The 24,705-nt window shown below is 53.7% G+C and overlaps 1 protein-coding gene across 1 annotated transcript in view; it reads left to right on the top strand.

The window, feature by feature from the left end:
* Window positions 1-24,705, top strand: part of PREX1 (phosphatidylinositol-3,4,5-trisphosphate-dependent Rac exchange factor 1) — a 157,407-nt gene that overhangs the window by 80,349 nt on the left and 52,353 nt on the right. The window contains exons 5-7 of the mRNA XM_012728131.1: window positions 4,052-4,153; window positions 15,418-15,579; window positions 21,482-21,615. Coding sequence (XP_012583585.1) covers window positions 4,058-4,153; window positions 15,418-15,579; window positions 21,482-21,615 — 392 coding nt within the window. The 5' untranslated portion in view covers window positions 4,052-4,057. The remainder of the gene's footprint in view (window positions 1-4,051; window positions 4,154-15,417; window positions 15,580-21,481; window positions 21,616-24,705) is intronic.

Below are 24,705 nucleotides of genomic sequence, written 5' to 3'. Positions count from 1 at the left end.
TCTCCTCCGGGGCAGGCGGGAATCGAACTCATGCGGAAGTGGCTTTAGCTTCTCAGTGCTGTGCTTTAACCCACTGCGCCACCAGGGAGGGCCCATCCAGCAGCTTCTTAATGAGCACCTTCCATGTGGTAGGGATCATTCCAGGTACGGGGGCACCGCAGTTGCCAAGACGAGGCAACCCCTGTCTCCAGGGAGGCCCTTCTCGTCAGCAGACTTAGGAACCTTGTCACGTGGCATCGCTTCTTTGGGGGACACAAAGGAAGTCTGACAGGATGCCTTGAGGACGTGAGGGCGGTGGCTGCTCTTTTGAACTGGTCTTTGGGAAAATTGTGCCTGAGGTGACACATCAGCAGAGACCTGGATAAAAGATGAATGAGAAACATAAGGTATCTGAGAGGAAGCATTCCAGGTTAGAGGAACTGTAATGCAAAGGCCCTGAGGTAGCAGTCGGTCAGAGGAATAGCGTGAAGGCCGAACACAGTCAGATGCCAATTCACACCTGTGAGAGTGACCCTTGTCAAGAAAACTAGAAACAACAGGTGTTGGCGAGGTGCAGACTGGTCCAGCCCTCTGGAAAACAATGTGGATGTTTCTCAAAATGTTAGAAATATTTGTTGGATCAGAATACCACGTGATCCAACAATTGCACTCCTAGATAGCTACGCAAAAGCATTCACTTAAAGGAGTGTGTTCAGTGTGGCACAATTTGCCATAGCCAAGTTTCAGAAACTATGTAAGTGCCCAAAGACAGATGAGTGGATGCAGAAGATGTGTACTATAACAACGGAATACTACTCAGCTATGAACAGAGGAAACCTTGCCATTTGCAACAACATGGATGGAGCTGGAGGGAAGGATGCCAAGTGAAATAAGTCAGAGGAGAAAGACAAATACTGGAAGGTCTCACTTCTAAGTAGCCTATAAAGAAACAAAACAAATGGTCAGACAGAAACAAACCAACAACAAAAACAAACCCTAGAACTGTGACTTGAATTGAAGCCTTCAGAGAGGGAGAGGAAGGCGGGGCCCAGGGCAAAGGGGGCCCAGGGGCTCTGAGCAGGTGGAGGGTGTGGGGTGGTGACGTGCCTCTCAAGAGGTGGAGTTGCTACCTCTGTGGCATAGAGAGTGCTGGTAACCAGCGCTCCCTTCATAAAAGAAAAACAAACAAACAAAAAAATCCCAGAAAAACCAGGTGGTCAGGTGCTTAGAATGGAAAGCAACAGAGGAAAAGTGGAAGGAAACGTGCTTAGAAAGATCGAGCGTCCAGATAATGAAACAAAAGGATTTGGACAACAAAAAGGACCTGACATTTATGAAAAGGCTTCTTTATTGACACACAGCTACATGCCCAGCAATGGAACAATTCCATTTCTCCAGAAGTTTCTTCATGCCTGGTCACACCCTCTGCAAATCCAGAGATAATCTTCATGCCGGTTTCTCTTACCAGATGTTCGTTTTGCCTTTTCTGGAGACACCAATGGAATCAGGGAGAGGCCTCCGTGGCTGGAGGCCTCCGTGGCTGGTGTCCCGGCTCCACTCACTGTGTCAGGCTCCTCCAGGCTGCAGCATGAGGCTCTTCTCAGCTCTGCAGTGTTAGTCTGAGTGGCCAGGGGCCTTTGGAGCAGGCAAACACTTGCACTCATCTGCATTTTGAAACACCCAGCTTGGCTGTGTGAGAAGCAGGGAGAACAGGATGGGGCCAGTGCAAGTTTCCTACAGCTCAGAAACGTGCCACAAACTGGAGGTTGGGAGGTTTCAGACAGCAGTGGTAATTAATGCTCACAGTTGGGGGGCCACAAGCCTGCAGTCAGGGAAGCAGTAGGCCCCTGCTCCCCTGAAGCTCTGGGGACGGGTCCTGGCGTTCCTTTGCAGGTCTGGTGGTTTCAGGAGCCCTGTGGCTTCACCACCTTCAACCCCCTTGTTTTCTCTTCTTAGAAGGGTGGCGTCCGGGGGGACACTGTGCAGCCCCGGGTGGGACCCACGGAGCAGTCGGGGCCGAGGATGGTGGCTCAGGACGGTGATGGGAGGGTGCTGGGGTTTGAGAGGGCAGCTGGAGGATTTGCCCTAAGGTAGGCTTTGGGGGTATAAATGAACTTGAGTTGTCACAGGTGACTCCAGTGTCTGGGGCCCAAACAACTGGGAGAATGGGGTTGCATTTTCCCACGGGGATGAAGGCTGGGGTAGGAGCAGGGCTGAGAGGTAGATACAGAAACTCCCTTTTGACGTGTGAGGTTTACGAGGCCCTGCTGGACCTCCAGGTGAGGGGTGGCATGGAACCAGAGTGAATGTGGAGTTCAGAGGAGGAGCTAGGTTTCCACCCTTTTCTGCACAAGAGGGTGGCAGTAATGGGGGCGGATGAGATCAACCAGGGAACGTGCGAGTGAAAGGAAGACCCAGGCCCTGGAGGTAGCCAGGAGGCTGGGAGGGCGATGGGTGGGCAGCTCACAGTCTGTGCATCAGGACGTTTGAAGAGCTGGTTCGCAAAAGCGCTCCCATAGTGCCTGCAGTGTGGCCCTGCAGAATAGTGAATGGGAGCTCTGTGTGCGTCTGCGTTTTCAATGAAAACAAAGTGAAGAACAGTCCACCGTGTTAGGGGAGACGCGTAGGTGGTGTTCTTGATAGACTTGGGAAAACTCCTTGATTCCCAGCAGAGAAGACCCTTCTCTCGCCAAGCCCTGGGGGCTTCTGGAAAGCACTCCCTGCCCCCAGGCTCCCTCTCTCTGCCCGGAGCTGACATCACCAGGGCAGCTTGTGGCAAGCGCTGGCTCGGAGTACAAAGACCTGAGTGTGAGCAGTGTGGGGCCTGGCATCTCCCAGCTGCCGCAGCCCTGATTGCCCCGTCTGTGCCAGGGGTCGACATGGGGACAACAGCCCTGGAGCTGCTGCCAGAGCAGGACCCCGGGGTCGCCCAGATTCTGCTTGTGCGGGGGGGGGGGGTGGCTTTTGAGGTCCCTGAGAGGCAGTGTGCAGAGCTGAGACTTGGGCCAGTCCTGGCATCTTTCTGTGCCAGTTTCCCACCTGGGAAGGGATACAGTCGTCCCTGTTTGTTCTAGGAGATGAACTTGAACTTGACTTGCACAAGAGGCAAGAGGCACAGGTGAGCTCTGATGCAGGTGGACAGTGAGGCCAGGAGTGGTGTGGCTTATGGGGATGTTTTTGATCCCGATGGAGGTGTGGTTTGCGACCTCTAAATCCAGATAGATTCTTGTAATGATGCTCATGCACCCCCCTTCCAGGTAAAGAAATAAAATTTTCGGTAGAGGTCGAGGATTCCAAGTTCACTTTCCAAGTCTGGTTACCCTCCCTCCACAGAGGTGCCCCCGCCAGAATTTGATACCTTTCTTTCCCATGCATGTCTTTCTACTTTACCACAAATGTGCTCTCCATAAATAAGGCCTGGTTTGGCTCTGGGTGTCTTTAAAGCTTTATTTAAGTAAATACTCTTCTTTTTTTTTTTTTTTTTTTTTAAAGTAAATCAAACTCTTTTTTGCTCAGGTATGATTTGAAGTTCATCGTGCTGCCCGGCACAGCTTTAGGCATCCTTCGGATGCCATTATTATAAGTCCACTGCAATTGCATTTTCCCATGGGCTGGGTATCTAGTTTGCTGCCCAGTTCTGCTATTCCAAACAAGACTCTCTTGACCGTCCATGTTCCTGCCTCTGAGAGCATGTTTGTGGATCAGGATTTGGCAAGCGGTTCTGTAAAAGGTCACATAGTAAATATTTTAGGTTTTGTGCTTCTCTCATCTCCCCTCAGCTCTACCACGATAGCCGGGAAGTGGCTTCATGTAAAAAATGGATGCAGCTGGCTGGTAAAACTTTAATTGCCAAAGCGGGGAGTGGGCAGGATTTGGCCCACGGGCCATCGGTGCCCACCCTGCTGCAGGCTTTGTGCTGGGCGGTATAACTGTCACATCCCACCTCCCCTGGCTGTTGCTTCCAGGGTCCGTGGCTGCCTCTGGAGAGCGTAGCCCTGGGTTATGGGGGTGGGGATGGGGGTGGACAGATCCCTTTGCTGTACCTGCTGCAGCTTCTCCTGTCTCTTTGCAGAGTTGCATGCTTCTGGGAGGCCGGAAGACCACCGACATCCCCTTGGAGGGCTACCTGCTGTCTCCCATCCAGAGGATCTGCAAATACCCACTCCTCCTCAAGGTGAGGCCTTCGCCCGACTCTTTCCCATATTTGAAGTGACAGAAAACCCACTTCTGATGGGCCTAATCACAAAATCTGTACGTGTGGGACAACTCAGGGCAGGTCAGCTCTGGACTGGACGCTGCCTCTCTCTCCCTGCTCAGCTTTGCTTTCCACTGTTCAGCTTTCTTTCCGTGTGGCAGCGATGTCACAGTTACTCCGGCCTTCCGCCCTCGAGTTCGAGGGCAGAGGGAAAGAATGACCCTTTCTGCTGGTAGCTCTCAGAAGGCCTGAGAGTCACTCAGTCTGTGGCAGGAGAATGTGGTTTGGACCTGAGTCAGAGCTTTAACTGGAACCAGTAATGAACGTGAGGCCTCCGTGCCATTTACCTGTGCGTTATGGCCAGGGTGGTGTGAGTCTCACTGGCGAGACGACAGGGAGCCAATCAGCGAGCAGGTGTCATGTGCTCTGACCTCCACGCAATCTCTGGGTCCCACACTCCAAAGCCCAGTGAGGGGGATAGGTGGGTTTCTCCTTCACAGGAATCCAGGCTATTTATGGATCAGCCCAGGCGCACCGAGGCAAACGGTCACCATCTCCCTCTGACTTGGCCTTGGGAGGTTTCGGGGCCCGAGTGCCCTGAATGTCTACCTTAGGGCTGACTTCTGGACAGAGCCCCAGCTGGGGGTGGCTCTGCTACCGTCTGCTGTTCTCAGCGCAGGGTTTTCAGTGCTCGGATATGAGGGCTGCTGGCCTGAGCCTGCTCCCCTCCACGCTGAGGGCCTGTTGACAGCTGTTCCCTGGTGTGCCTGCTGGTGGATTCATTTGGGTGGTGCCTCATTCATGCACCTGCCCACTAGGGCCACAACCGTCCTTGTTCCACGAAGAGCAGGAGGAGAGAGCACAGGGAACGGGTGCTGGGGAATTCTTGGATTGACTCTCTGCTAGTGAGGTGGGTGGCATCTGGCCTTTGAGCTGAACCAGACCCTGGGCATCTGCTCTGCCTGTGAGCAGAGCCGTGGGTAGCCGTGGGCGGTGGGAAGCGCGGACAGTGCATGTGGCCCCGCCCCTCTTCCCCGGGCCGCTGCTGCTTGTCCCACCCCGGGGTCTCAGAAGGACCTTCTGTCGCTTTTGCAGCCGCTTCCATGCAAGCAGATGTTGGAAATACTGTGGCAGCCGGTGCTTCACCTTGGTGTGGGAGAAACCGCAGGTGGGGCTTGTCAGGTAGCTGGCGGGCTGAACGGGACCTGCAGGTCTGTCTATTTGACCATTTTGGTGTGAATTCCAAACTTGAAATTGTCGCCGTGGAAGAGGTAGAGTTCTGCAGTGGTTTAGGGCAGAGGCTGGCAAAGCTGTGACGGGAGCCAGCCCCGGCCCACGCCTGTCTTTGTACAATCTGTGAGCGAAGAATGATGTTCACATTTTTTAGAGGGTTGGAAAAACAAAACAAAAACAAAGAAGGATATGTGACAGAGACTGGGTGTGGCCAGCTATCGGCCCTTTCAGAAAAAGTTGGCCGGGCCCTGGGACAGAGTGAGCGGGCAGAGCCTGCCGTCACCACCGCGGGCTGCCTGGGCTTGAGCTGCTGCACGGCCACTTACTGGGTCCGGTCCTGGGCCTCACTTCCTGTGCCCATTTCTCTCCTGCAGTACAGAGCATGCATTATAGTCCTGATGGGTCCTTACAAGGACTGAGCACCTTATTTACGTGACTCTCAAGGCACCTTAGTAGGTGTGCGACTCGCCTCATTGTTGAGACGAGGCAGCTGAGGCACAGAGAGAGGGCGTGGCCGTCCACTACCAAGCAGGAGGAGCCACGCTTGAGCCTGGCCAACCTGACCCTGGGCTCCGCCCCAACCCTCGCACGCTGCCTGTGGGGAAGCCCTGAGGACAATGAAGCTGCAGGGGGCGGTGTCTGGGATGCCGCTTCAGTTCCCTGAGTGGGGTTCTGGGGAGGCCCGTGGCCTTGTGTTTTGTGGCTGAGTGCCTGGTCTGCTCCTCCTTTTCTAGGCGTTAGAACCTTCAAAATCTGACCCAGTAGGAGAGCCAGCAGCTCCAGGCAAGGCCCCAGCCGAGGCTGACTTAGGCGTCAACCCTTTGGTTTCTGGATCGTGGGCAGTCTGGGTGCCGGCGGGTCCTTGGGCGGCACGGGTTATTGCATATTTCATGCCCAGCAAGGCTTGCCCGTGTGTACAGAGAAACTAAGCACTCCAAGTGAGGCCCAGGCTTTCTTGAGGCCCACTCATCCTGGGGCCTGCTAATTCTTGGGCTCTGGATTCCTGGGAGAACAGAGCAACAGAACTGGCTGGCAAATGACAGAGGAATAGTCGTCCATGGACATGAAGGTGGAGCTGGGTTGTGGCTTTGCTGTCCTGACCCACGCTGCTTACACACCCGTTCCCTCTCTCTCAGCTGTGTGTATGGGGCGGGTAGGAAGCTCCGAGAACATGGCGGGGGGCAGCGGCAGGACCTCAGGTTTTGTGGGGCATTCCGTGTGCCCCTGCTCCCCTCTCCCCCACACCCCCTACAGAATGGCTCAGTGTCCCAGCCTTGGGCACCCACAGCTGGAATGTTTGCATCAGCTGCAGCTGGGACTGAGGGGGAACACTTCATCCTTCACCCCTGCCAGCGCTCCTTCTCTCCGTCACATTTTCCAGTGGGTTTTAAAAACCGATCCCAGACTCTTGGGGCAGCTGAGTGCAGGCCTCATCCTCCCCTTCGACCCTTCCAGTTCTGGCTGCCGGCAGATGTCACGGGCCCTTGTTTGAACTGAACTCTGAATTGAGTAGGAGATGGGGTCAAGGTGCCTGGGTGGAAGGAGGGAAATGGCAAGAATGAAAGCCTCTTTGGGAACAGTCCCCCCAAAGCTGAAGTTGAGCATTGCCTAAGAATAGCCGGAACATTCTATTTTAGCCTGCTGCTCGGGCTCCACAGTTGGCATTTGCAGGCTTTGTTGAGTTTTCCGTGGATGTTTCCAGGGAAATGATTCAGGTTTGGGGGAATGCCCTGGGGGCTCCAGTGGCAGGTGCCGGGGAGACAACTGCCTGTGAGCTCCCGGCAGATCTTGTGGGGTCCCTGGCTGCCCAGTAGTGAGCAAAGACCCAGGCCCTGCCCTGCCCCTTGTCGCTGCCGGCCTTGGACGGGACCCCGGCGGGGGGCAGGGCCAGCAGAGGCTGCGCATCTGGCTGAAGGGGGCAGCTGCCACGCCAGCCCCGCCCCCCACAGGCCCCTCTGCTCTCTGGCCAGCTCCTTGCAGACCTGCAGCCTTAGGTGGGTCCATGGCCCCGTCCTTGGGCCTCCTCTCTGTCTAGACTTGCTCCCCATGTGGCCTCATCACTCGGTGACTTTTTTTTTATTAGTCTATTCGCAGATTGTGCAACCATCACCACAGTCATTTTAGAACGTTTCCATCCCCCCACAGAACTCGGGGCCCACAGGCATTCACTTCCCCTCTCCCCCCTCCCCCTGGCAGCCCCTCATCCACTTCCTGTCTCTGCCCAGTCTGGACATTTCAGATCAAGGGGCTCACATGCCAGCCCGCCTCTGTGTCTGGCTTCTCTCATTTAGCACGGGGTCTGCAGGGCTCCTGTGCGCTGTGGCCTGAAGCAGCGTCGCGCCCACGGCCGCGTCAGGGCCAGGCCACGCCGTGTTCTCACTCACCTGTCAGCGGTTGCTACCCCCTGGCTGCAGCGAAGGGCGCTGCTGGGAGCATGCCCGTGCAGGTTTCTGTGATGCCCCCGTGGCTTTCGGGCCCGGTTGGGGCCCGTGGCTGCAGCGGCCTCTCGCCTGCTGTCTCGCCCCCTCAGCGGCCCCGCATGGGTGTCTGCAGGCTCTCCCACCTACACGTCCCCGCCCTGCCTCTCCCCTGCTCCATAGCCGGCCTCTCCATCTTTCCGGTTGCTCAGGCCAAGTCTGGGGGTTATTGTTGGCTCACCCCACTTCCAGTCTATTCGGAAGCCCCGTTGACGCTGCCCTCAGAATCTATCCAGAGTCCAGCCTGCTGTAGCTTCTCTTCTGCTTTCTCTCGGCCGCAGCTCCCAGTGGCTCTGCCTCCCTCTGCTGCCGTCCTCACAGTCTCTTCTGGACTCAGCTGTGAAGCCCAAGTTGGCTCACATCACTCTTCCCCTGCTGCTACTGGGTCACCCAGGGTAAACCCAGGCTCCTCACCGTCATTGCCACCTGCGAGGCGCTGCATGGCCTAACCCACGGTCCTTCTCCTCCTCCCTCCCTCCTCGCTGCTGCACCACCCACACTCACTGCCCTGCTGGTCTTCAAACACAACAAGTAGGTTCCTGCCTCAGGACCTTTGCATCTGCTCTGCCCTCTGCCTGGGTTACTATTATCTCAGATGTCCTGAGGCCCACTCTAATCTTGTCAGGCCTCTGTGCTCCGATGTCCCCTCCCTGGAAAGGGGCTTCCCCAGCATGGTGCCTGGCACTCGGTGGTCCCCCAGTTACTTACTGAATGGCTGTGGAGATGCCATCCCAGGTGCCATTTGTTTCCATGGTTGGGCAAAGATGGAAGCTGGGTTGCAATGCAGAGACCTCTGGCTTCTTGGGCCTTTTCAGCAAGATGGTGCAGTACCAGAGCTCTGGCAGAGGAGGTGTCTACTGTGAAAACCCCCAATTTCCAGATGTCGTCTTAATCTAAAACTTAGCAGACATCCCAGGCCCAACGGGGCACGTCCCGGGAGCTGTCTGTTTGGACGGCTGCTGCAGTGGGTTTGTCAGTGTCGTGCAGGGGACAGCCTTGGGCCTGCAGGGCCTCTGCTGTCTCTGCATCTTCCTCACCTGTGGCTGAGGCAGTGGCCCCCATGCTCAGCGTGAACACCTTGCTTTTCATTTCCTCTGCTTCCTTGGCTGCCATAAGTATGACCTGGGGGTGGGTCACGCCTATTGCTGGTGTTGGCATCAAGTCCTGGCGCAGGGGGTGACTGGGAGTGGTGCATTTCCCAGGTTGTGGGGAATGCACTAAGGATTTTAGGTGGCACATGGGAAGCTGTGTGGAATGAGGGTGGGGGAGGGAAGGGTAACACCACAACACAGCCAGGCAGTGAGATGTTGCCTCCTTAGCAAATCCTTCCCAGTCTTCTGAGCAATACCAGCCTGGAGTGAGCTGTGGTTGGGATCTTCCAAGCCATTCACTCGTTCATTTGCCAACTATTTCTAGAACAACTGTCTCACGTCACATGGCTTATACTAGGTGCTGGAGATATGAATGAATAGGAAATGCATATGCTTATTTAGGTGAAATGAATTCTGTGGGAAATATGGATCTAACTAAGCAGGGCTAGTAAGGCCCAGGAATGATAACGGACTGAACAATTTGGATCTGTGCAAAATCCAGAAGAAGGGGAGGAAGGGGGCCATATGGGTACCTGGAGGAAAAGGCTTCCAGACAGAGACAATTGTCAGTGCAAAGGCCCTGAGGCAGGAGTGTGTCTGAGGAAAGTACAAAGACCACTGAGATCAGAGAGGAGAATGTGAGGGAGAGCATGGGGTGGGATGCGATTAGAGAGGCCATGTGGCCAGATTGTGCAGGGTTTGTGGACTTCTGGGGACAAGCGTTGTTGTCTCTGAGTGAGGTAGACACTGTGGGAAGGTTTGAGCAGAGGAGGGACAGGACTTTCCCTGACTTGGTTCTAAGGCATCCACCCCCTGACTGTGCAGAGAATAGATTATGTGCTGGGGGGTGGTGGTGGGGTGTAGGTAACCAGAGGAGAGTTCATTTCAGTGGCCCAGATGGCCAGATGAGGCTTGTAGTGGTAGAAGTAAGTATATTTTATTAGAGTTGTCTCATCACATCATTTCCCCATTTTCTTTCTTTTTTAAAAAAGATTTATTTTTATTTATGCACATGAACTGGGGTACAGGCCAGAGGTGCAGGAGTGGTGAGAGGATTCACCAGAGACAGAGTGGGGAGCAGAACATGCAGACGGACAAAGCCCACTGCTGAGGCGGGCAGTGGGGAGACAGGAGAGGCCTGCCAGGCCATGTGGTCACTCCCTGGCTGGGGATTGAGTTTGTGCTAAAACAGCAGCTGGCTTCCTAATGCTGCCCTTCATCCTGTAGCGCCGCCAGGCAGGGCCTTCATTTCCCCATTTTCTATTTGATAGCTGTTTTTTTGTAGTGATTTGCTGAATCCTTTCTAGATTATTTTGGATATGTTGGGTCATCTCTTTGGCATTTGGTCTGACCCTAATTTTATAAAATAGGCTGCTTCTCTGCTGGGGATCTGTCATTGTTAGCATCTTTTTGAGAAGGCCCAGGAAGTCAGAGGTAGCTTCGTGGTGGCTCTCTGCACCCCTGTTCTCATCTTTGCCCAACCACAGTGCCCACTCTCCATCCTGCCTACCCGGTAGGGCGCTTGACACCTCGCCCACAGATGCTTCAGCACCTCAGCTTTGCCAGCAACCCTTGAAGCTCTTTCCTGTCTGGTGAGCAACAAAACCCCAGGAAGCTCAAGGAACAAAGCTCCCCGCCCCCTGTAGGTTGTGAGACCTGCTCTCACCTTTTCCTATCTGAGCTTTGTGCTGATACCTCTTCTCTCAAGGAGCCTTCCCAGATCTCCTTTCCAGGGAGTCCTGCCTGCCTTCTGCTTTCTGACAGCCTGGGTGTGGTTCTAGCTCCACCTTACCTTAGCTGTGTGACTGAGGGCAAGTTGCTGAACCTCTCCTCTGTGTCTCCATGTCTCCATTTGCAAAATGGGGGTGGTAGTTGCCTCCCATGTTTGCTGCAAAGATTAGAAGGGTCAATGCATGAGATAAATGCCTGAGGACACTTTCATATATACGAGGTAATTAGTCATATTTGGTAAATAGTAGCTACTCTAATATTGTAATGATTTTTCAGTTCCTGTATTTATTTGTGTTGCTTCCAGATGTAAGAAGTGATGTAAGCATTCTATGCTTCAGTTTCCTTCTCTGTCAAGTAGTGCCTCAAGTAGGGTTATTGTGACTATTAAATGAAATACTATCTATTAAACAGTTATGGATGCTTAGTAAGTATTAAATATTTTTATTGTCCCAAAGTTTATTTCATCTATTATTTATAAAACTATAGTGGATTTTGTTTTTGATTAATATTTTCATAATCTGTCTGTTTCATCCTTTTATAGCCAACCATTCTCTATCTTTAGATGTTAGGTGCTTTTGTACACAGCATAAAATTAAAAAATTAAAATCGCCTCTGATAATCTCTGTCTTCTAACAGTAGAATTAACCCACTTACAGTTAGTGTGTTTATTACTATTTTGAACTTATTTCTACCATCTTTTTTATTTTTACTTTTTTGTGCTTTTTTATCCTTCTTTTTTATTTTGGATAATTTTAGTTATTTTTAAATTTTTTTGCCTTTTTTCCCCCCACCTCTCCTCCCCCCCCTTTTTTTTTTTTTTTAAAGATTTATTTATTTATTCATACAGAACTGGGGTACAGGCCAGAGATGCGGAGGGTGAGAGGATTCACCAGAGACAAAGTGGGGAGCAGAACAGGCAGATCGACGAAGTACACTGCTGAGGGGAGCAGCGGGCGGGTCAGGAGAGGTCTGCCACGCCATGTGGTCACCTCCGGGGCAGGCGGGAATCGAACTCATGCGGAAGTGGCTTTAGATTCTCAGTGCTGTGCTTTAACCCGCTGCGCCACCAGGGAGGGCCATCTCCCCCCTTTTTTTTTGCTTCCAATATTCACCACCACTGTCATCACCACTCTCACAATTTTACTCTCTTCTTTAGAGAAATGTCCCTGGAAAGCCTGAAATTTGGAGTGCTTTCAGTATGAGATGTCATGCTAGGGCCTCTTTGTTAAGCGAAGCCACTGAAAGTTGTAGCTCCCTCGTGTAAATAGAGTCCCATAACCCAAACTTCTCAAACTTGGGTACCTGCAGGGCAGATGCAAGAAGTGAGTGCGCTGGCTGTACCTCATTATGTGGGGTGGGGTCTGGCAGACTGTACAGCTTGTAACCCACATTTGGAATGGCCACCACTCAGCCAGGTGGACCTGTGGGTTCAGGGTGGCCAGAGTTTCTGCTTTGCTGAGAGGCTGGTAATAGCACTTGATCTGTGGGTCCATGGGCTGTCCTGAGACTGGGCTAGTCCCTGTTCCCAGAGCTAGGACACCTAGGCTCGGAGAGGGGAAGTGGCTTGCTTACACTTTAATTGTTTAACCTTATTCAGGTCAGATGTGAGCTGTCTTGCCACATTTGTCCTCTTACCTCTCAGAGTGGCAGGAAGGCGTTTTCAAGACCTGTGAGCATTATTTCTTTTCTACTATTAGTCCTTAATCTGTGGGATACATTTTTTCCCTGACCTGCATGCAGCAGGGATGGAAATTGTTAAAAACTGAAAATAGATTTGCATGAAATCTACATATAGTTTGCACGATTGGAGGTTTTCCTGCCATGCTGAGAAGCTTTTCAGTCCTGGGTTTTCTTGGATTCCCAGATGTTTCTCACTTCTTTAACTGACCCGTCTTGTCTACCTCTTCTTTTACATCCTGCTGCCCCTCTTGATGTGGCATTACTGCAGTACTGCAAGTCCAGGAAAGTACTTGCCAGAGAGACCATAGCTAGGCCTTTGGAACTTAGACATGGCACCCTGGGCAGAGGTCTGTGGGCAGAACCAACTGCTGGGTGCAGGATCGGCCCCTCCCAGAGCTGGCTGAAGTGGCCCCAGAGAGAGAGAGTGTGTCCCAGGCCTCATTGCCGTCACCCCTGCAGGTGTTCTTTTCTCCTCATAGAGAGCACAGTGTGGCTTTCCAGCTCCCAGTCCCCCACCATCCCCAAATCACAGCAAGTTGCTGGTATCGCTGTTTCTTCCAGTGACAAAACCAGCTTGGTTTTTACACTCTGGTTTTATGGGTCCGTCTTCAGGCTGCGTTCAGAAGTTCAAATGCCACTGCTGGACCTGGGCGCTTTGTGTCTCTTGGCCGGTTTATCTCTGTCAGTTTTATTCTCAGGAGGCTCCCTTCTCAGGGGGATTTTAGGGTACTCAGGCCTGTGTCTGACTGGCTGCTTACGGGGAGAGAGACCGTGTCTTTCCCAGTGACCATCTCACTGCAAGCTTCAGGCCCAAGCTTGTTGGGTCAGCTTAGGGCATGTGAGCTCCTTGAGGCAGTGGCTGAGGACAGGAAGGATCAGGCTTTGTGCTCACTTGGCACTGGCTCAAGGAGCCCAGACCCTATAGGACTCGGACCAGAGAAGGCAAATGAGGATGGCAGATCTCTGCCACACCCCATCTTCTCTCTTCATAGCCCCCTTCTCTTCTTCCTTCAAGGATGAGAACAGAAGTAGAGCTTGGCTTCAGCCATGTTGCTTTGTTGCCTGGTTGGCCTGGAGCCTGGGGCCTATGTCTCAGACTGTCCTCTTATCACCTCTGTGGGCAGAAACCACCTCCTCTGGCGGCTGGGGTGGGCGCCAGCGTGACTAGAGTGTGGAGAGAGGTGAGGCCTCTTGGGAGCACCGGCAGCTCTGCCCTCAACATCCTCTCTTCTAGGAAGTTCTCGCCAAGACCTGCCTGCCACAGGGCCCAGGCCTGTGGGCCGGAATGCTGGGGCAGGTCCCCAGCCTGGCTCTGGACGGGCTTTGCTGCCCATCTGGCTCGCTGCCCTCTGGTTGTCTAAGGATGCCCTCCCCAGGACTGGCCACTGCTCAGGCACTGTTCCCACAACCTACTTTTGGGGTGTGCATATATTCACTTTCTGCTGGATCTGCAGAACCTGAAGATGTGGGTGAGCATCCACCAAACCCTTCTTCCTAGCTCCGTGACCTTGGACACAAGGCTTCACCTCTCAGCCTTAGTTTCCTCCTCTCTAGAGTGAAGATCATGATACCTTCCTCACTGGCGGGATTTGTGTGTTACATGACTCAGCGTCTCTAAGTCAAGGGCAGGGGGCCATGGAGTAAGTTCTCAGATGCCAGCTACTGTGGCTTGTACTGTTGGGATGACTGTTACTACATAGAAGTAGAAATAAACATGAGCTGTTGCTATGACTGGAACTTCCGATGGTGTGAACATTGTTCCTACTGTGCTCCGAGATGCCCTTGTCCGTCCTTTCATTTGGCCCAAAGAGCATTAAGAGGTGCCTGACTGTCATCTACAGATGCGCACACTTGACCTCAGAGAGGTGGGCCACCTGCACAAGGTCACACAGCTGGGACGTGGTGAGGATGGGGCGCAAATCACTGCCTTTCTCTTCCTGTGGCCTCTGTTGACCATAAGGCCTTCACTGAGTCATGGACCCCAAAGAAAAGTGGTCAGCCAGCGCTTGTATCTCTCTTGGCGTCAGGGCCATGGCGTGGCCCTCGCCCCCAGGTCTCAGGTGCTCATGTGTGTCTACCTCCCACCCGGGGAAGAGGGAAAAGAAAGGAAAAGGAAGATGGGAGCTGCACCCAGCCTTTTGCACACGCCTGATGGATCAGACCTGGTGTGCGGCAGGTGGGGTTTGTCTTTATTGTGGGTGGCCCTGTGCTCAGCTAAGAGTCTGTGCTGTTGCTTTCGATCAGAGCTCAGCAAACTCCCTTTGAAGGACCAGAGAGCAATATTTGGGCTTTGTGGGCCATATGGTCTCTGCTACAGCGACTCCACGTGCCCTTGTGGGGCAGCAGCAGCCCCGGACCACATGGGAATGAAGGCGCGTGTGGCACTCCGAGGAGATGTTACCTTCTGGAGAGGGGGGGGCAGGTTCGATTGGGGCCTCAGGCTGGTGTTTACCCGCTTTAAGAGGAGGACATGCCGATCCTGGGTTCGGGACGCCCCAGTCATCACTGGTGGCCCCTGTTCCCACTTGCTGAGAGGAACTGTGGGGCTGGCTGGCCACGCTTGTCCCTTGGGCTTTGGTGGCCTGAACGATACTTGGGTGCATTACACCTCTTGTTCACAGAACATGGGCTTGGGGTGCTTGACTGAGTCAAACCACAGTCCTGATCATGGCCAGGGGCTCCGGTTGTGATTTGGCATGTGGCTGTGCTTCCATGCTGCTGTCAGCTCCAGAGGGCCTGGGCAGTGTCTTGGCACCTGTGTCCCTGAGGAGGGCCCTGCATGGGGCTGGGCACATGGGGGCCTCAGGGAAGAATGAGTGAGTTTGCTCATCTCTTGCCTGCCCATTCTCAGTGGGCATGTGCCCATCGTCCATGCTCCTCCCACCAGCCTGCTTCCTGGCGAGCAGAGGGGAGGCTGGGTGGGTCAGGCCTCAGCCTCCTGTGCGTGGCAGGGCTGGGATTGGGCTCCAGGTTGGGCGACCTGGATGCCATGTTGGTTCCCGCTGAGTGGGTGTCTCCCCTTCTCCCCTAGGAGCTGGCCAAGAGGACCCCCGGCAAGCACCCAGACCACCCCGCGATCCAGAGCGCCCTGCAGGCCATGAAGACCGTGTGCTCCAACATTAATGAGACCAAAAGGCAGATGGAGAAGCTGGAGGCGCTGGAGCAGCTGCAGTCGCACATTGAAGGCTGGGAGGTGAGTCCGGGGTGGGGGGCTTCTGGGCCCAAGAGGCCTCTGGGGTGGAGGCAGGCCCAGGTGGGGCACCACAGATTGACCTGCAGCATATTCTCTTTGCTTATGTGGCATTTTGATTTTAAAGAAATCGTTTGATTATTTCCCAGTTGAGGCCTCACAAAAATCTAGTTTTTGAGTTTCCTATGAAAACTCACTAACACCACACTCCCATATTCCAGGGCAACAGCTTCTGAAGCCTCTTGTTTTCCTTAGCCCCCACCATTCCCCCACGGCTCCCTAATCATTCTCCTTCCCCTGTCATCTTTTGATATTAAGGGCCCACTCCAGGGAAGAAGTCTGGCCTTCACACTCCCTTGCTGGGTGACTTTAGGCAAATGTCTTAACATCTCTGAACTTCAGTTTCCTCTACACTTGGCATATTGTAGGTACTCAATAAATGGGAGGTTTGATGTTACCATCACTGTGATTATGAGGGGATAGAATTCATAAGTTCTTCTGAATGTATAATGTATTTGTTTAAATAAAACTTCTCCACATCTTCCTTAGAGATATCCTATAAATCTGTAGATGGGAAATTCTGGATAAATTAAAAAAAAAAAAAAACAAACAAAAGAAACTCCATGTTCGAGTAAATACATCTGGCAAAGAGGTTGAGACCAAAAGAAGAAAGACTCCTGGACACAGATTGTTCTCTGAATCGTCTGCCTTTGGCTCTTTGGCTTTTCTGGCATTTGATTTGCTTGAGAATTTTTACTTCTTTCCCTATCCCAGGGAATCTTAAATGTGTCTGGATTGCTCTGAGGTTGAGGATTTGGCACGGAGAGGGCAGGGTATGTTCATGGAGGTGGGGTTGTGGATTACTGTTCACACTCTTTTGCTGGACCTGCCTGCCCGGCCAAGGCTGGAGAACAAAGAGCTGCGTTTTTTAGGCCACTTTGTCACTTAGATTTGTGATACGACTGGCCCAGATCAGATGCAGTTGCTGGAGACTTAAAGACTGGGATGGGATGGAGGCCGTCTTTGTGCGGTCTTTGCAGCAAAGCACGGCTGGGGTCGTATCTGCTCTCTGTGCAGCGTGAGCAGAGCGCCTGGGTTCTAGCTTCTTGGGTGTCAGGAGACAGGGCGTGGGCATCTGTCTTGGTGGTGGTGTAGATCTGGCAGGCGCAGGATGGCTTTGTAGCTCCTGAAGGCCAGGATGCAGTCTGGGTGGTATTTTCCTGGGGTGCCAGTGTGGATGAGTGGTGTTCTGAACCCCCTTTTCTCCACTGTGGCAGAGGAAGTGACTGCCCTGGAGGGCCAGTTCTGAGGTGTGTTCCTGGTTTGTTGGGAACCCCGTCCTGGACTCCTGGCTCTTCTGGCCCCTTCAAGGGTCAAGTTAGCCTCTCATTTGTTTTTGTTTAAAATACATAGTTTGGTTTCTGTTTCCTCTAGCTGAGCATTGCCTGAATCTCAAGGGTGTCTGTTAGGGTGCATTCTCTAAGGGTTTTTTTTTCAGCCCCACAATGGCAGAGCTCCAGTTTGCTCTTGGCCTTACCCCCATGGCTCCATGATGACAACTCATGTGCAGGGGGAGATGGGAGCATGGCCGAGGTAATGAGTGGGACCCTCCCCCACCCGCCCAATATAGGGAAAGCCCCAGAAAGACTTCCCCTTTTATCTCATTGGCCAGAGGTGGATCATATGGCCACATTCAATAAGTGTATGAACCTAAAGAGCAAATAGTGTTGATGCATTTAAGGATCTTTTGATTTTGAGCTTCCTGGCAGCCACGGTGAAAAAGGCATAGATTACTGAGCATTCATTGTCAAAAAGGGGAAGAAGTTTCCTGGCAACCAGCTGGAGAAGAATTTTTTCACATGGGCCCCTGTGGAGAGGGTATTGAGCAAACAACTTGGCAGCCAGAGTACAAGTGATTTCCAGATGTTTCCTTCTGATTAGGGCCTAGGGAAGTAGGAATTAAGGGTTTTTAGATACCTTTTGGACCCTGAAAAATCTATCATTTGAGAATAGCCCTAATTGTGGTGACTGTCTAGGTGCAGCAGGAAGTAAAGTGACTCAGAGCAAGGATTACAGTCGGCGGGCACCTCACGTGCTCCCACCACTAGATGGGACGGGAGGCTGCTGTTGTTAGCTCTGCTGTTCCGGTGAGGAGGCTGAGGCACAAAGCCTTGGTTTTGGGACTCAACCCTTAACTTGTAGCCTGCCTAGCTCAGCAGGTCTGCCCTGCTCTCTCGCCTCCTAGTTGTCTAATTTTACCTCCTAGTGCCATTTTTGAGGATATAAACATTCTTTGGAAAATATGAAGTGGTTTTCCATGCAGAAGTTGAATCTTCAAGGTGACATGGAAAATCATATGCTCTAACTAGAAGAGATAATGTTAACAGTGGAGCGACTTGCAACAGCCTCGTGTATCAGCAGTCACGACCTCAGGCACAGGGTGACCTGGGGTGCCACAATGTTCCCCAGTGCATGACATGGTTGCAAACGCTCATTTCTGATACCATCTTCTCCATCACTTCTGATCTTTTTACTTGACCTCTTGCCGGTCTGATTAGAGGGTTGTCATCTCCCTCTTGGAGTTCTGTGTGCTCGGGACTTGTGTTCGGAGGGTCGCAGTTGCTTTCTTGCTGTGTGCTTGAGTTTGCATCGCTTCTTTGACCCCCATCAGGTCCATGGGGTCATTTTGGGCCTGGTGCTTCATAAGCCACTTGCCCCTACAGTGGAGAAACTGGTTTAGATAAAACCAGATCAGTCAGTCCCTAAATCCAGTTCAGGGAACTGGAAACGGCCATATGTGGCAACACCACAGGCGGGGTGAAAGGTGAGCGCTGCCCATGTGAGGGGTCCTGAGCCTCAGTTTCCTCATCTGACAGCAGCCCTCTCTCTGTGAGTCTCCTGAGGATCTGGGAGGTGGAGGCAGCAGGGCACCCAGGCTGGCCTTCAGGGGCTCAGCGTGGGAGCTGAGACGCCAGGGGACCTGGGCAGCCTGGCGGGATTCCTCCCTTACGAGTTTTAGACCAACAGCAGCAGCCGCAGCTTCGGCCGGGGCGTCTGGGCAGGGGACTCCTGCAGGGCGGCTCCCGCTGAAGCCCCGCAAGCCCCATGTGAAGCACAACGAGCGCTTTTCCCGAGCGAGGACCAGGCGCCCTCCTGCTGCAGCCCCTGGAGGCCGCAGCTTGAGACACTGTCAGCTGCTCACTCGTGCATGAGGGGTCAGAGGGAGACCGGAGTGAGGGAACAAATTGCCCTTTAGAAGGGCCGTGACTGAAAGTTCTCGCATGTTCTCGCCTGGGATGGCTTGTGCTCCCTGGGGTCACCCCTGTGTAGACCCCCGCTCTAGCCTAACAACCACATACAAACCTTTTTGGTTATTTTAAGAAGCTGTCCTGGGGGTCAGTGGGGAGACGTGGGTCCAGCCTGTCTGGGTTCATATCCCAGCTGGTCGCCTTACTTTGAACCAGTTACCTTTTTTGTTCTGTGCCTCAGTCTGCTCATCTGTAAGATGAGGGTTGAAGGAGGAGCTGATACTTACAGTGAGCATGTGTTAGGCGCCGTGCACCTGCCAGCCTGTCATCTCCTCTCGCGTTACAGGTCCCTTTGATGCCTGCCACCTGTGCTGTCTGCAGGGGGTCTCCAGCCCAGGCCTGTGGTGACCTCGGTGCTCAGCCCCTTCCTGGGGAATCCTTAGCACTGCCCCTGACCTTGGGTTCAAGGACTCCTGGGAGACTGTGGGCTGGCTGGGCTTCCCGGTAGAGCTGGGCAGGAGGGGCATCTTCTACAGCCTTCTTGGCATTTCAGATGCAGTTTCCTGGGGTGGGGAACGAAGACCCGAGGGGTGGCCTTCCCGGCTGGGTACCCTTCCTCTCTGAGGTCCCCTGACTATGCCTGGGGGGGCATGTGGCCCCATGACGTAGGCCTGCTTGACCTCAGGACTCCAGACCTGCAGCCTGGCCTGGTGTCAGATTCCTACAGAGGTGGCTAAAATCCCCTGTTGGAGGCTGGAAAGGCTGTTGTGTGGGCAAGAGCCAGGTGAGGGGAGGAGATGGGAAGCCCTGTGCTTTTGAGGAACTGCTGTCTCCTGAGCTGGTGCGTCCTTGCCTCGGGAGTCATATTTGTCCTGTGTGAGGACATGGAAGCCCGGCCCGGTGCAGTGGACTCATTGCCTCGTGGGGTCACTCTGCCGTGGGCCTTGGGTGTCCACCTGTGTCTGAGCTGTGGTTTCTCTTCACGGGTGCACTTCCTGTCCCCCTGTAAGTTCCTAACTGTGAGGCAGCGGGCTGTCCGGGATCCCCGCAGACCCCTGGTGCTGGAGGGCGGATGGGCTTGCCAGGCCCAGAGGTCGGAGGGCATGCTGCTCGCCCAGCAGCTGCCGAGTGCTGTGGGCAGCTAGCAGACAGCCTGACTTCTGAGTTGCGAAACCAGTTCCCATGTTGCATTTTGGAAATAGCTGAATTAGCACATCTCATGCGGAAGGGAATTCTGCGGCCAGGTCTCCCTCTCTCCTCCCAAGTTCATTTTCAGGCAGAAATAGCATCAGCTCTCTATTTCTCCCTTCACTGGAATTCGCAGGTCTGGCAAAGGAATTTTCCCTCAAGTACGACTTTCCATGATACTCTCAGATGGCAGAGCCCCCGCGCCCACCTGCGATGGAGCCTGTCTCCTCCCCTTCCGTGTGCGTTTAAGTACATTGCGGGCTGCGGTCAGGAGAGGAGGGCTGGTGAGGTGAAGGAGTACCCCCGCAGGCTGGGCTGGGCGGCTCCGCTCCATTCAGACCCGGTGTTGCCCAGCTCCTCACACTACGTCGGCTGCGTGTCCCACGGGCCTCCAGCTGTGGCCACAGGGGCGGGAGGCAGGGAGGGGGAGCGGTCCCACGCAGGAAATGAGGCAGAAGTTGGCTCACCGGCCGAAATTTGATCACATGGCCATACCCGTACTTCAACCGACACTGTGTTTGAGGGACTGGCAAGGGATACTGGGGAATGACCGGGCAGCCACGCGCCAGCTGATGTTCCCTGAGACCAGAGGAGCACAGATTCGGGGCCTGGCCGGGGGAGCTGCCTTAGCTGACATTCTGTGCCACCACCCTCCCCGCCCCCGAGGTCTCTTTCCAGTTTCTTCTCTGTTAGTGCATTGGGGTCTCTCCGCCCTGGCCTTGGGGCCTTGGTCGCAAGCCCCGGCCCCCAGTCCCGCCACCCACCCCCCAGTGTTCCAGACAGTTCCGTGTTGCCCCAGGCTCTGAGGACTCCTCCCATCAGGACCTCCCCTCACCCTCAGCTTCTTTATCTTCACGGTCCTCCCTGTGCCCTTCTTGACCCCATGGCCCTGACCACATGGCCCTGGCCCTCGGGCTTGACCAAGTAGTGTGCTCTCAAGTGGCCTTGGCAGCGGTCACATAGATTCCGCACCTGCTCTGTAAGCATTTAGTGAGCACCTACTGTGTGCCAGAGTGTGGTAGGTGTGGAGTACAGTGGCAGATTTTGACAGATGCTTGACGGTGGCCTTCTTGGTGGGGAGTGGGGTAGACAGAATAACAAATCAAGACATGAATGAGGGAGGGCTAGGCAAGGACAAAACCCAGCCCCCAAAACCAAACCTGAAATAAGACCCAAACCAAACAAGGTCAGATACTAACCGGGCTGGGGGAGCAGGGGGGGTCCTCTCACCAAACTGAGCCCCAATCCCAAGCTTACACTCTTCCAGCCCTGTGCGGGCGCTTCACAGAAGGGCACCACTGACCAGACTGTGCTGGCTCCCTGTCTCCTGACAGATTTGCCTCTAGTGGTGCACTTAGATTTGGGGTTGTAAGGGAGTCAGGGGTAGGGTCTTTCTCTGGGAAGGGAGCTGGTACCCCAGAACTCGCTGGATTTGCCAGCACATTCACGGCCCCTGCTTTGTTCTCCAGGGCTCCAACCTCACCGACATCTGCACCCAGGTCCTCCTGCAAGGAACTTTGTTGAAAATCTCTGCGGGCAACATCCAGGAGAGGGCCTTCTTCCTCTTCGACAACCTCCTTGTCTATTGCAAGCGGAAATCCAGGTGAGTGGCTGGGTGGGGGAGGGGGAGCCGGAGGGGACTGGCTGCTCAGGTGGACTGGGTGGGTGCAGCCCTGACAGTTCCTTGAAGAGACACCTCAGGCTTGTCACTTTCCTCACTGGGCCCCTTTTCTCTTCTGCGTTGAGGGGTTTGTTCTCGATTGGTGCTGTGCCATAGACATACTTCATATGTCCACTCCGGTAGGTCTGTTTTATATCCTCCTGTCCCCCCACTGCTGACCCCTTTTCTATCTATCAGGCTTCCTGCCTGTTCCCACTGAGAATCCACTCCCTGGCGGTGTCCAGCCCCCTGCCAACCTCCACCCCAGCCCTTCCCTGCCTCTGGCCCTGGCTGTCTGAAACAGGCACGTTTCCCAGAACACTGGTGTTTCGAAAACAGAATGTCCCTTCAGGCTTCTGTGACCGGCTCCCGTCTCGGGCCAACGTTGCTCAGCCCTCACCTACCCTGGAGCGGGTTTTTCCTCCTGGGGTGTGGGTGCACCTGTTGGGCTCTGGCCATTGGGGTCCCAGTGGGCTTTGCAGAGCCTGTCTGGGGCTGCCTGAGTTCTTTCCAGACCATCCCCTGCCAGGCTCTGCAAGTGAGCCTGACTGACTGGCGGGACAGGACACATCTGCCTCCTGAGAGACGTGGGCGGGAGACTGCCATTGCTGTCCTGAGGCTGGAAGCCAGAGGGATCAGGCAGTGGTGGATGGGACCCCTGCAGGAAATGCCTGACGCTACAGGATGTGGGCAGGGGAGGCCCTTGGGTGCTGCTGGTCTAGCCCCCAAGTGGAGGCTCCAGGGGTCAGAGTGGAGGGGAGAGTCTAGAAATTCACCTCCCTTTCTGTAGAAGGGTCAACAGAGAGCCCTGTCTTCTCTGTCTCGGCCACTCGCTCAGCCTTGCGGGCATAGAAGGAGCAGTGAGGACACGCGGTTGTGCCCTTTACTAGCTGTGCAGCGTGGTGGGTCCTGCAAGCATTATAGCCTCTTGTACCTCTGGTCCCCACCTGTTTAATGGGGTCGATGATGTAGGTTGTTTTGTGGGTTAAGGTAGGACCGTAAAGGGGGTAAGGTGATGTCGGTGCATAATTCAGAAACTAGAAATGACTCTGAATCTCTACCGTGGTGTCTAGACTGTAACCAGGTCTAGAGTGAGGCTCCCTTTCCATCCCAGCTCCCTCTGGGCCTTTGCCTCCTCCCGCCGTCCTCATCCCCAACAGGTGACACCACCGTAGGACCCGCTCAGGCCAGATCAGAGTTATCTTTGGTCTGATCCTCACCCCACACCCATTTCGTCAGCAAGTTCTTCTGTCATCAGACTTAGGCCACAGGCTCAAAGCAGTGCCAAAGCTAATTCCAGGAGCGAGGTTGCGTGTACATGTATGTAAATGATTGCATGTAAATTACATACAAACACAGAGTCAAAAATAACCAAGGCAGTTTTGCTGAAGGACGAAACCAGAGGTCTCCTCCAGCTGAAACCGAGGCTTATTATAAAGCTTACATGGGTTCAGGGTGAAAATAGACACGTAGGTGAGCAGAATAGAACAGGTAGGCCAGAAGTAGACCCACATGTCAGCTGTTACTGGTCATTTGAATTTCAACCAATGTGGTTCACTAAGTGGGTCAACAATGGGAAAAAGCGAGTCTTGACCCTTCGCTCACACAGTGCCCAAAAGTTAACTTCAGATAAACCGTAGACAGAAATGCACACAGCAAAGCAGTAAAGCTTCTAAAACATGAAGATAGGAGATTGTATGATCTGGGGATAAGCAAAAATTCCTTAGTAGGACAAAAAGTTTAACTATGAAGGAGGAAGAGATTGACCAGCCTATTTCACACTAAGAACTCTTCATCTTGGTGTCTACCAAGAGAAGAGTAAAAAGGCAAGTCACCCGCTAGGAGATTTTGAGATAATCGAGAAGGCTCTCATCCAGATTACATTCAGAAGTGCTAAAAGCTGCGCCGGGCATCCTGCCTATTCTTATAAATAAAGTCTTAGCAGCAAACAGCCACGCCCATGTATCTATAGTGTCTGTGCTGTTTTCTTGACGCCAGGGCAGAGTTGAGTAATTGGAATGGAGGCCATATGGCCCTCAAAACCAAAACTATTTACTGTCTGTCCCTTTCCAGAGAAAGTTTGCCCCCTCCTACTATATGTCGTTAAGAAAAAGACAGACAACCAGTAGAAATTTGGTCAAGGGAAGGTCATTTCACAAAAGAAGACCCAGATGGCCAATAAACACGAAATGAAATGTTTAACGAGCCATTGCCATGTGCCCCGCAGAATGGCCCAAGTGGAGGTGAAATACCAGCGGCAGAGGGTGTGGCGCGAACGGCATGTGCCGGCTCTGCTGGGGCGGTCGGCGGTCGGAAACTGCCGTGTGCGCCCTATGGCTCAGCAGCTCCCCTCCCAGGTAGAGAACCCCGGACAGGCGCGCGTGTTCTAAATAAAGCATGTTAACAGCGGCACCAAGCTGGAAGCAGCCCGAATGCCCAGCACCCTCGGCCTTGGGATTCCACTTATGGGACGTTCAGTCACAGGCAAATCCCAGGCCCGGACTCAAGATGGCGCTACCCTTGTTGGGAGGCAGTGCGATGGGGGCTTTTGGGGTGCCAAAGTGTTTATACGGTGTTCACTTTGTCGTGAATCGAGCTGTGTACTGCGTTGGGCATGTTGGACACAGATTTTATACTTTTTAGAAAAAGGTTAGGAGAGGTCTGCCGCGCCATGTCATCACTTCCAGGGCGGGGATCGAGCTCGTGCGGAAGTGGCTTTAGCTTCTTAGTGCTGCGCTTTAACCCGCTGCGCCACCAGGGAGGCCCCAGCTTTTATACTTTTAACACACAGTTTGTAACACAGTGTGAGTGCGGGTGCATAAGATAAGTGCACACAAACTATCACACAGACCGTCGCCTCCTTCCGAGCCTCCTCGGCTCTCCCGGCTGCCCACTGTCTCCACCAAGAGTCCGTTCTCCACAGGCAGCCAGGGGTAGTTGTTAAAACACACCCAAGGTTCCTCAAACTGCTAAACATGGAGCTTCCCTACGACCCAGCAATCCCACTCCTAGGGATCTACCCAAAAGACACAA

This window comes from Condylura cristata, unplaced genomic scaffold, assembly GCF_000260355.1.
Source record: "Condylura cristata isolate star-nosed mole 26May11 unplaced genomic scaffold, ConCri1.0 scaffold00022, whole genome shotgun sequence".
In the NCBI taxonomy this organism is placed as follows: domain Eukaryota; kingdom Metazoa; phylum Chordata; class Mammalia; order Eulipotyphla; family Talpidae; genus Condylura; species Condylura cristata.
This window is presented reverse-complemented; position numbering and strand designations above follow the sequence as displayed.